This window comes from Chelonoidis abingdonii, chromosome 2 (assembly GCF_003597395.2).
Source record: "Chelonoidis abingdonii isolate Lonesome George chromosome 2, CheloAbing_2.0, whole genome shotgun sequence".
NCBI lineage: Eukaryota > Metazoa > Chordata > Testudines > Testudinidae > Chelonoidis > Chelonoidis abingdonii.
This window is the reverse complement of record NC_133770.1, coordinates 19,791,921-19,804,607: the sequence shown is the minus strand read 5'-3', so window position 1 is coordinate 19,804,607 and position 12,687 is coordinate 19,791,921. Positions and strand designations below refer to the sequence as shown.

General features: G+C 43.7%; 1 protein-coding gene across 5 annotated transcripts in view; it reads right to left on the bottom strand.

Annotated features, from left to right (window-relative positions):
* Window positions 1-215: 215 nt before the first annotated feature.
* The window catches only part of DPP6 (dipeptidyl peptidase like 6), a 799,862-nt gene continuing 787,390 nt past the window's right edge, over window positions 216-12,687 (bottom strand). For all 5 annotated transcript variants that reach the window (XM_032775624.2, XM_032775623.2, XM_032775621.2 and 2 more), the window contains 5 exons: window positions 10,107-10,212; window positions 6,819-6,877; window positions 4,724-4,796; window positions 4,535-4,608; window positions 216-2,461 (listed from right to left, as the gene is read on the bottom strand). In XM_032775624.2, the coding sequence (XP_032631515.1) occupies window positions 2,315-2,461; window positions 4,535-4,608; window positions 4,724-4,796; window positions 6,819-6,877; window positions 10,107-10,212 (459 nt within the window). In that variant the 3' untranslated portion in view covers window positions 216-2,314. The remainder of the gene's footprint in view (window positions 2,462-4,534; window positions 4,609-4,723; window positions 4,797-6,818; window positions 6,878-10,106; window positions 10,213-12,687) is intronic.

The window sequence follows — 12,687 nt, the reverse complement described above, 5'->3', positions numbered from 1 at the left end:
AGGAGGTTCTTTTGGACTGAACACATTCTACAGGACTCCATGTCTTCCTCAGAAACAGCAATCACCCCTTAGGGTGAGGTGCGCAGTAAGTGGCTTTGAGATGCTATATATGGCATCTGTTCGGCTGGGGGTTGGGTTCCAACTAAGTTAGAAATCAAACGTATCGTAACTATTATTTAAGTATGTAACTAAAAAACAAAAAGTAGCAAGCAGGGTGGTAAAATAATGTTTTATTTCATGGATGAACAAACACGACCATGCCACATCCTAAATGTCCTCCTACAAAAGTTTGCGGACAGAGCAGATTTGATGTTTTTCCAATCCAGTTCATTTCAGACTTTTGAGCCCATTTAGTGTAGTAAAACCTGGACACACAGCATTCGTATTGTCTATTTGGCATCCTGCCAAATAAAGCAGCTTTATACTGTAGTTCCTGTTCGTAAAATGTCAATGCATTGTAAATTAAAGAAAATCCCCCAAACCAAACTACATTGTTTCTGTGATTTACCAACATTGTGTCCAGGATGATCTAATTACAACCAGCAGTCAAAGCTTAGAGATCGAAATAAAAAAAAACTTGACACTTTAAGGAACACAATGGATACATCATCATTGCTGTCAGGATGTGAGTTTACCCACAGTACTGTGTAAAAATGTAGAAACCTGCGCGGACATTCAAGTTGTCAAAACAAGAAAAGAAATTACATTAATTGATATATTTCCAAGCTAGTACGTCTAAAGAGTCCTGATCAGCAAAGGAAGGTTATAGCATGCATGCTCAACACAAGACTAATATTGGATTGGAGACCTGACAAATAACTGACTTACATTCCTTTATATACAACAAAATGAAATATACAATATTAATACTGGCTGTACATTTGGTCAGAATATCTTACAAGGAGCAACACTAGCCAAAATCTTTATGATATGGTAACTGGACGTGAAGAAATGATTTTTGAGATCTGAAAAATTTTCACATGGGGTTTTAAACATTATTTTCCAGCACAGCAAAGACCAGTATGATTTTAGATGCTCTGATTTTACAAACCTCCTGCAAACAGAAGACATCACTAAAAGCAGAATGTGATAATCATTGCCTTGGAATCCAAAATCAAAAGTAAGCTGCAGACAGCATGTGAAATAAATCTATCCACATTGATTTTCTTTTTTAATGCTTCACAAGACGATCAGCAAAGTATCTGGTGCAAACTCCCTCTACCAGAGTGTAGATCAGCAGTTCACAATCTTTTCTGACCACTTATGAAAAGTAACAAATGTTTGCAACCCCCTTACATTTCCTTTGAAGAGTAAAAATTATATCAAAGCTAAGCCTAAATTCATAGATCCCAAGAGCAGAAGGGACCACTGTGATCATCGAGTCTGACCTCCTGTGTAACACAAGCCATTGAACTGCCCCCAAATAATTCATTTGTGTGTGTGCTTGGAGAGGTTAACAGAGAATAATTGAAGGATAAGCACATGCAGGGAGGGAGGGAACAAGATTTTCTTTGCTTTACACTGTAATAAAAAATTAACATCTTGTGCCCGCCCCCCCTTTCCCCGATTGCCTTTTCTGACCGCATCTAGGGTCATGACCCAGCAACTGGTCTAGTTAGTTCAATGCATGTTTTCTTCCACATCCATGACAAGTTGTGAAGCTGATAAGGTGAGCATGAGATGAAATGTAAAGAGGAACAGGTAAAAACCATATCAAATAGTAATTAATTACATGAGGCTAATTAAACACCAGTGTAACTACAGTGATACTTTGTATAATTAGAATCTATATGTCCCATTGCAGTGATGAGTCTTCTAAACATGGGGGAGAGCAGGCAAATATGTATGAATCAGTACCTTTAAAATAATTGTGCTATAATCTTTTCCATTTATTAAGTTTTATCTGACACAACAGGATGCTAACTATGGTAACCCTAATAGAGATGATGTATTTCATTACTACTGCTTCATTTCTTGAATGCAAAAGAGCCATTTAACCTTCTAGTCCTCAAGGTAGTTTCTTGGGGTGGTCCTTCAAGTCCAATTTCTTGAGATCCTTTTACTCCAGAAGTCATTTTGTGGCAAATAAGACAGTGACGCCTGTGACAGATTCATGTCAGACAGCAGTTTCTGCTGAGTTCATCATGCTTAATGTTCTTCCATTCAGGAAGGAGTTGCTGTCCGTAAAGCAGGTGAGCTGCTTTCAGTTTTGTTTAAATACATGCTAACAACATAACATTTCTTTCTCTAGGAAAATGATTCAGTTGCATATTGGTATAAAGAACGGCCTTGTGCTTCGCACGAACCAAAAGGGTTAATCCTCCTCCTCGTCCTCTTTCAGTGTGACTATTGGGAGTTTGTCCTGAACTTTGAAACAGTCCACAAAGAAATTGACAAGGGACTTGTACAAGTGTTGCTCAAGCGTCGCACTGTTAAAGTAATGGCTTTCATCGGGGTATATCTGCAAAGGAACCAAGGAGACCGTGAGTAGCTTTCCATTCAGGTTAGAGATGGGCCCGAACTGCAGTCCCAGATCTGAACATCTGGGATCCATCCAGAGCTGACCTCTGCAGCTCAGGCCCAGCTCTAGCTGATAAACATCATTACAAACACTATCATAGAGCACTTAGGGCTTGTCTTGCACTGGCTAAACTAACAGACTGAATTTAAACAAATATAGTTAAATTGGTGCCAATGTCTGTGTGGACACTCTGATTTCAATTTAAAAGTAGATTCTGATCAGGTTTAAGTTAGACCTAAATAGGCCTTAGCTACAGTACAAATGCTTTGCAGGTAATATCTACACCGGCAGAGCCCCCTAATGTAGATGCAGCTTATGCTGACAGGAGTTTTTCTGTCAGCATTGTACCACCAGCTCCCTGAAGGACATGAACTGGGAGTGTTGCCAGCATAACTATGCTGGCTGGAGGTGGTGGTGGTGGTTTTTTCACATTCTTGACTGACATAGCTTTGCTGACAGAACTTTGTAATGTAGACCTGACCTTAAGGTAACCACACAGGGGTATCCTCCAGTTGAACTAAATGAGTGTAGTCCTATGTAGATAAGGCCTTAGGATCTACTCCCTGCAATGTGAATTAAAATAGTTTCATTACTTAAAAAGTTGAATGCAAACTTGTTGAAAAAGGAATTTATTTTTTGTTAGCAGGAACGTTGATAACTCTCTAAAGGAAATGTCCCACATAATCTCAACTATGCTTTTAATTTAGATCTAACAGGCAACTTTTTTACATGTTATGTGAATACTAGTTGATTATAACAGACTTCTAAAGCTGTAATTTTCAAAGGGGAATGTGGAGCTGTGCTCCTAGTTCTCACTGAAAGTCAGCAGGAGTTGAATTCCAAATTCCTTTGAGAATCCCAGCCTAAGAACATATGCATTGAGCCAGGGGTGAAGTAATTTAAAGGACTTACCGGTACGCTGGAGTCCTGAGCAGGGCATGGCCTCAAACGGAAGAGGTGTGCCCTCAAACAGGAGAGGTGGGGCCTTTCAATATTTAAAGGCCCTGGGGTTCCGGCTGTGGCTGGGAGCCCAAGGGCCTTTAAATCACCCTGGAGCTCCCAGCTGCAGAGGCAGCTGGGAGCCCTGGTGCTCAGGGGCAAATTAAAGGGCCTGGGGGTCCAGCCACCGTGGAGCTCCGGGCCCTTTAAATCACCGCAGGAGCCCTGCTGCCGCCACCCTGGGGCGGCAGGGCTCCGGTGGTGATTTAAAGGGCCCAGGGCTACACCACTGGGGGGAGACCCGGAACCTTTAAAGTGCCGCCATAGCCCTACCGCTGCTGGGGTAGCAGTGGCAGGACTCGGGCAGGGATTTAAGGGGCCTGGAACTCCAGCCGCTGTGTGGAGCCCCAGGCCCTTTAAAGCACTTCCGGAGCTCGGGGCTCTGGCGGCGCTTTAAAGGGCCTGGGGCTCCCCGCAGTGGCTGGAGCCCCTGACCTTTAAATCACTGCCGGAGCTCTGCCACTGCTGCCCTGGGATAGCGGCTGCTGGCACTCTGGTGGTGATATAAATGGCCCAGGGCTCCCCACAGCGGACAGAGCTCTGGGCTCTTTATATCCCCGCCCAAGCCTGGTTGCCCGAGCCCTGGGGCTCCAGCAGCTGGGCTCCAGTGGTGATTTAAAGGGCCAGAGGCTGGAGCCCCGGGCCCTTTACATCACTGCCAGGGAAGCCAGTCCAGTCTGGCACGGCGTACCGGCTCTTGACGGTATGCTGTACCGTACCGTACCATACTGTACCAGCTTACTTTCACCTCTGCATTGAGTGCTAACAACTGTGCAGTACTGGGCCAAATCTAAATAATGATATAATATGTGTGTGTGAGAGAGAGCGAGAGAGTGTGTGAGAGAGAAACTATATAATATACATATAATTTAGTATTACTGTTCTATTTGTATTTTTATATTGTATTGTATATACAGTGAGGGCTTTCTAAAGCTTACTTCATAACCTCTGTTTTCTGTTCAAAGTGCAAGTGACTATTTAAGTATGAAAAATGGAAACACACATATACTGTACCTGCAAGCTGTAATTAGCCTTTGCCCTAATTAGGTGTGTAATAAGGTCTGCAGTATGCTGGAAATGGATTTTTTCTGTAAAATCAGATTAGTATCAATAAATGCATAAAAGTGACAAATTTAATTAAGAAAAAAATCAAAGTCTCATAAAGTACACTATGTATTGCACTAAAATAGTGAGTTTACTTACCATCAGATGTGGCATGAATGATCAAAAACTTTTGATCTTTCAGTAATGAGACTCTGTGTGCTAATTTGGTGATCTGTGAAGATAAAAATTGCAGGTAAGATTAAGCATCATGCCAGAAATTAGTGATTTCTGTACACATAGCAAATTAGTACTTAACTCTGTTTTATATTTGATCACCAGAATAACAAGCTAATATCATTCCAACCTCTTCCTCTTGGCGGCTTGAATCATTACAGCAACAGAATAGAGGAGGGATTATGCTGTCCATTTCTCTAACCTTTTCCTGCCCTTCATGACCAATCCTGCCCCAAGAGTAGATGGCGAGTGTGATGGATGCACCCCTGCATTCATACCTTACACACGATTATAATAATCTTTGTACAAAGTATGCCTTGTGAGGTATCATTTGAAAACTCATAAATTGCTTGTCAGTATTGTCATGGTGAAATATATATAGCAACATAAGTTATAATTAAGTTAGAAGATTCTGATATTATTAGCACATGCTCCCCATATCCCTGCCCAGGCAGAAGTCAGCAAACAAATCTGTCCTAAACAAAAGAACGTGTATTTGGTTTAATTTGCATTTAAGCGGTAAATGGAGTTATCAAGCAGACATGGGGGCAGAGGGGAACAAAAGGAAACCCGAATGTAAGCATACACAGGTGAAAATAACCCAGCAGGGAACATCCTTCCACCCAGACTCTGTCTCTTCGTTCTCATCTAGTTCCTGCATGCTGCTCCCTCCATTATAACATTGCCTCCAGGAGAATAATATGGCTTGTAAAGTCTGCATCAGGCCTTGGGCCATGCGGCCTTTATAAATTCCACATCACAGTTTCAGGGCTCAGGAAATGGCAGTCTTATGCTCCTTGATTCCTAGAGAGTGCATGGTCCAGTTGTGGTGTTTAGGAAGCACACATTACATCAGTGTCTGGCACAGCAGGCCACACTTAGAACATTGTGATGTTTCACAGATGCAGTCAATGACGTTTAACAGTTAAATGGTTCCCTCCCCAAGCAAGTCAAAAGTACCAGTACTTACCCAAACCAACCTTCTGAAACATACAGCCAAGCTATTTTACACTACATCCAAATGAGAACACTGATTGCTTTGGAATCCCTTTCATTTTCCTTCAACTTTCTAGAATAAAAAAAATCTACCATGGCCTAACTATGCTTGTGAAATTTCAGAGGGCCAGTAAATTCACTATATGGATCACCTACCCACGAGCCCTACCTCTTAAGGAGGAGCACAGGGGCTCTGGCTGATTTTTCTTTGCTGTGAAGTGGGCAATTATTTCAAACCCCAGTGGTGAATGCCTCTGCAAAATCCATTTCACTGGCCTGTGTGCAAGCTTAGCACCAATTTTTCAGCACTTTACAGACACAGCCCGGTGACCCTTTCCCTCCATGTAGCTACTCTTCTCTAGTTTCCTCAGGGTAGCTGAAGCATTCACACCCATTGAGCCTCCCTCGCACCCTGAACAATAACACCCTAACTAATGAGCTATCTGTATTTTAAACCCTGCTAGACTCAAGCCCAGAATTATGCTTACCAGCCACTCAAGCTTCAGAATTCGGAAATACACTAATCTGTGCTTACCACCATCAGCAGCTCGTCCTTGATGAAATGTTAAAGGGACTTTAAATGGACTGTAGCTTAAACACATGATCTAATGGGCTGAGCACCAAAACAGAGTTCTAACCAGAGCTTTGGTACTGATTCATCCTGTGGCCATGGACAAGTTATTCAACCCCTGTGCCTCAGATTTCCCACCTGTAAAATGGAGCTTATAATACCTACCTACTTTAGAGGGGTAGCCTGAGGATTAACAAATGACAAGGCTATTAATTACTTTACCGTTAAATTCAAGGAACCCAAAACAGCTAGTCAGTCTGTAAACTTAAAGCCAAAATAACTTTCAAACAAAGACCCTCTTACTACTCTCAGCCCTTGGTTTTGGTATTTCCCTTCTACCCCCCCAAACTGCACATAAGAAGACAAGGTTAAAAAGTTGAAGAAAGGTTTAACATTTTGTCATGAAAGTGAGTACACTGACTCAAAGCTCCATTCTCAGCTCCATGCAGTTACCTCATATGCTCTGTTATCAATGCCATGTAGTCCCAAATACCTTTCAGAAAAGGCAGACGCTTGAAAAGAAATAAAAAAAACATATTGGTCAGTTTTTACTCCAGTGCAGTCCATTCCAAAAATAAAAGCCATGTTTTCTGGCTCAGCTTTCATTAAATGAGAAATGTTTTAGACTCTCTTGTTTTTGTTTTGATTTAGATGCCTGGTCAGAATTAATGACTCCGTCTGTAATAACATTGACAGGGAAAACTTAATTATAATAAAAGAATAGTCAAAACACATTTGTAATGCCAAACCTTTGTAACATACAGCTAGCACATGCTCCACTGTGCTACATGGCCTTTTGCCATCAATGTATATACAGAGCCATTACACTAGTCACAGGGGGGCTCTGCTATTGATTTCTGAATGCAGCTGAAATATATTGAGAGCTACAAGTTATCCACTTTCACCCAATGGCTGATCCAACTCCAGCTGAAGTCAATTGGAATGTTCTCATTGGCCTCAGTGGAAGTTGCAAGGCCCCTCACGCAGGAGTAGCACCTTAATTTTAATGGAGCTACTCCTGATTTACACCAGCGCAAAGTGAGAGGGTATCAGTCCCACTGAGTAGCCGGCCAAGGAGAGAAATGGAGGGGAGACAGGGAGGCTGCTGTGCTTTCCAGCAGCTAGAAGGAAAATCTCTATATAGGTCTACTGGATGGGAATGGAATAGCTTCCCCTTAGAGGTGTCCTTTGATGGGAGAGGTGAGAAGGTGACCTTAAATCAGTTTCTCCTTGGCTAAATGGGAGCAGCCCTTTGCAAATGGTGATGGGAATATTTGGCCTTTGGAAGAAGATTTCAAGTTTGAGTTTCCAATGTGCTGATACAGGCAACAGTGAGAATTCGCAGACCCAGAAATGTGAGACTCAATGAATAAAGCCCAGATCCTCCAACGCCCTCCACATGAGCAAGGTCCTGTGGGGCTTCCCAGTGCAGCACTGGGCAGGCGCAGGAGTCTTCCCATGCACAGAACTGGGCTGGTGAGTCTCTATTTAGACCTTATTCAAAACCCTTCATTTAACATGTGACCAAACCATTTATCAAGCTCACAAAGCTCCATCAGAAGGTGAGTCTCCAATTAGGCAAATGTGTTCATTTGGATGCACAAGCTGATGCAGGCTGCTTTAAAGCCTAGCCAGAATGTATAACGTTAAACAGGGTGGGGCAGTTTGGAGTTCAAGCACCAGTCCTCCCTAGTACTGAACAAACCTTTTTGATAAGTGTCTGGGTTGTGTTTATCACACATTTGTATGTATTTGTTTATCACACATTTGTAAGGTGATAAGTAACACTCACCGTGGATTTGTGAAGAACAAATCGTGTTAAACGAACCTAATAGCTTTCTCTGACAGGGTAACAAGCCTTGTGGAGGAGGGAAAGTGGTAGATGTGGTATATCTTGATTTTAGTAAGGCTTATGATACTCTTGCACAACCTCATAAACAAACTAGGGAAATACAACCTAGATGGAGCTACTATAAGGTGGGTGCATAACTGGTTGGAAAATCATTCTCAGGGAGTAGTTATCAGTGGTTCACAGTCCAGCTGGAAGGCCATATCAAGTAGGATCTGGCAGGGATCAGTTCTGGGTCTGGTTCTATTCAATAGCATCATCAATGATTTAGATAATGGCATAGAGAGAATACCTATTAAGTTTGTGGATGATACTAAAATGGGAGGGGTTGTAAGTGCTTTGGAGCATAGGATTAAAATTCAAAATGTTCTGGACTAACTGGAGAAAAGGTCTGAAATAAATAGGATGAAATTCAGTAAGTACAAATGCAAACTACTCCACTTAGGAAGCAACCATCAGTTGCCCACATACAACATGGGAAATGACTGCCTAGGAAGGGGTACTGCAGACAGGGATCTGGGGGTCACAGTGGATCACAAGCTAAATATGAGTCAACAGTGTAACACTGTTGCCAAAAAAAGCAAATGTCATCCTGGGATGTATTAGCAGGAGAGTTGTAAGCAAGACATGAGACGTAATTTTTCTGCTCTACTCAGTGCTGATTAGGCTCAGATGGAGTATCATGTCCTGTTCTGGACAAACTGGAGAAAGTCCAGAGAAGAGCAACAAAAATGATTAAACATCTAGAAAACATGACCTATGAGGGAAAATTAAAATAATTGGGTTTGTTTAGTCTGGAAAAGAGAAGACTGAGAGGGGATATGATAACAGTTAAAGAGGAGTGAGAAAAGATGTTGTTCTTAACTTCTGAGGATAGGACAAGAAGCAATGGGTTTAAATTGCAGCATGGGAGGTTTGAGTTGGACATAAGGAAAAACTTCCTAACTATCAGGGTGGTTAAGCACAGGAATAAATTGCCTAGGGAGGTTGTGGAATCTCCATCATTAGAGATTTTTAAGAGCAGGTTAGATAAAAACCTGTCAGGGATGGTCTAGACCAGAGATCGGCAACCTTTGGCATGCGGCCCATCAGGGACATCCGTGGTGAGCCAGGCTGGTTTCTTTACCTGCAGCGTCTGCAGGTTTGGCTGATCGCAGCTCCCACTGGCCGCGGTTCGTCGTTCCAGGCCAATGGGGGCTGTGGGAAGCAGCCTGGGTCAAGGGAGGTGCTGGCTGCCACTTCCTGCAGCCCCCATCGGCCTGGAACGGCGAACCGCGGCCAGTGGGAGCTGCGATCGGCTGAATCTGCATACGCTGCAGGTAAACAAACCGTCCCGGCCCATCAGCGGACTTCCCTGGTGGGCCACGTGCCCAAAGGTTGCCGATCCCTGGTCTAGATAATACTTATCCTGCCATGAGTGCAGGGGACTGGACTAGTTGACCTTTCAAAGTCCCTTCCAAGCCTACGATTCTATGATTCTATCTATGCTATTTTGGGTGAGCTAGAATTACTGGGGTAGGCAGTGGCAATGTGGATGGCCGCACTTTGCAGTCATTACTATTGTTACTCTTTATTTCACATGTGCTCAGCATGGCATAAGATACAGAAGGACACAGGGTCCCTACCTTAAGGAGCCTACTGTCTGAGGCCGTATTGTGGAGCTCTTTCTTACTTATGCAAGGGTCTCATCCCATGGAAGTGAAGGGGCCAGCTCACTAATGGAAATAAAGGGCTTACAGTCTGGCTCGAAATAGACAAACACCACAGACACCGGGAGAGGCAGAAGCCAGGTTTTAAGAAACAAAGAGAAGGGAGACCTAGTAAGGGGAGGGTGGGAATGTCACTGGTGGCTGGGAGCTGGCATTTTGTGGCCTCTGGAGAGTGGTATTTACCGTATAATTTCAAGTCTGTCAACGGAGAAAGAGCAGCTCCGCACGTGAATACTTGATTCTCTTCACCAGCTGGGAGAATAAAAGCGCTCAGGTAGCCCCCGTAATCCTAGAGTACAGACAGACACACGTGTTAGTGAGAATGCAAAAATGGCTTCCTATCTAGAATGCTTATAATCTGGGATATGTCTGAGGTGTGATTGCAGCATGCGTAGACATACCTGAGCTCACTTTAATCTAGATAGCTTGCTAACATGGGCTGAAGCACGGGCTGTACAACCCCACCTGGTCCATGCTGCTGGAGCTGCACTGTTATTTTAGCTGTCTAGATCACAGCAAGGTTGAGTATGTCTACATGAGCTGCTGGCACATCACTGACTGCAGTACAGACATTCCCTGAGACATGGCTGTGGCTCTGTGGGGATTAGCTGTAAACTAAGCCCAACTAATAGTAATGACTTAGCCTGGGTGTTAAGTTCACACAAACTCCCCCCCTTCCATTAGATGACACAAAATCTGACCAGGTTGAGGCACAGCAGAGTAGAGTGTTCATTAAATTAAAACCCATTCAACTCTGGTTCCCAATGTAACGCCGTCATAAAGCATAAGTCCCAATTCTGAACCTTAGCATCCAAAATGTGGGTGCTTTCTGGTGTTTATTGTCTGAACTGCTGTTCCTCTGCTGCCTGCTTGGTTTTGCCTAGCAACAGTGCCTTTTTTTTTTTTGTTCTGGGTTCTGTTGCTCTCTAGTCTCTGAGGGATCTCTCTATCTCCAGGCTTTCTAATCTTCTATTTCCAAGTTCATTTTGGACGCTAAGGTTCAGAATTGGGACTTATGCTTTATGACATGTTGGCTAGCGGTAGGATAAAGATAAGAATCCAGAAGCCAGTAGGAATATTATATTTTTCTTTTCTCTGCTAGGGCTTTTAAGCAGAGAGAAAAGGTTTGGTTTTGAAAGGAGCCAGAGAGAATTTTTTTTTTTTATTTCTCTCGTTGCTCACTTTGGCTTGCATATTAAGCAAGGGACCATTAAGGTTTGACAAAGGGTCTTTTGTTAAACAATAGAACTCCGACTGTGAGTCAAGTACCCCAGCAGAACACACATGCAAATAAAGTGGTTTTTTTGGGTTTAATTTACATGTGGAAAATTAGCTAGAAGAAGTTAAAAAAAAAAAAAGGCACTGTTGCTAGGCAAAACCAAGCAGGCAGCAGAGGAACAGCAGTTCAGACAATAAACACCAGAAGGCACCCACATTTTGGATGCTAAGGTTCAGAATTGGGACTTATGCTTTATGACAAACGCGCTGGTAGCAAATTTGAGACGCACTGGGGCACAGTCAGGTGCGTTCTGAAAAGCCTTACGTATACCTATGTGCATGTGGGGCAGTGGTGTTTTTGATACACAGTCTAATGAATGGGAAACAGGGTTCTAAACCAGTGCCACACCCCACAAAGAGTTACTACACTAGCCAGCTCCTAAAGCCGGATTCTTGCAGGCCCTACACAGGAAAATCTTCCCTGTTACCTCAATGAGAGTTTTGCTCACATAAGCAGTGGAAGCCTGGGTCCTAACTATGGGCCTGATCCTGCAACCATTTCTGCACTTAAATAACTTTGGGCTAGATCCACTACGGGATTTAGGCAGCTATGGCCAAAATTTAGATCTTCAAACCCTGCTCAGCTGCTACCACACCCTGCAGGTGCCTACATCCTGAGGCCCATAAGTTGCCACTGGTAAAGTCCCGTGGCACCTACATTTCTGCTGCTGGGCACGTGCACAGCTACCTCAGTCCTGCTACCCAAGCAGGATCCTCAAACTAGGTGTTCCCGCACCTATCTTGCCTGCAGGCCTCACCCAGAACAGAGATGGTGGAGACATCCTAACCACTGGGCTGTGGGGTTTTCTGGAGAGGATCTCTCTCAATCTCTCCTATGGAAACTGTTCACTTGTATAAACAATTACATAAGCACTGGAAGAGGGACTGGAATTTGGGTCTCCCAAGGCCCCGGGGGATGCCCTAACTTCTGGGCTGTACAGTCATTCTCACACTTTCTGGCCTACGACTACTAAGTATTTCATACAAAGTGGAACAGCTTCAGCATGAGCGACTGAATGAGACCCACTCCAGCATACCTCAAATCCCCACTGATTAGGGCACTCACCTGAGAGGCAGGAGCCCTAGATTCAAATCCTTGCTTCATGCCAGTCAGAGGAAGTGGAATTTGAACCTGGATGTCGCACATCCTGGGTGAGTATTCTAACCACTGGCTAAAAGTTATAAGCCGAGAGTGTCCACCTGCAGATGTGTACACAGGAGGGGATCCTCTCCCTTGTATAAAGATATCAGACATCTCTTCAGTCTGATCTTTGTGCAGGACAAGGTGTGGACAGTCATCAGACCAGGGTGAGAAGAGTGTACGGGAGGGAAAGATAACTCAGTCAGGGTCTCTAAGGAAAGCAGTGGCCACGGGAGTCCCTGATAATGCAGAGGTACACGGGAGTCCATACAAATGGCCAAGCCTTCTCTGGATCTTTGGGGAACTGCCAAGTTCAAGAGTGTGTCCCACAGCCTATGCCCCTTA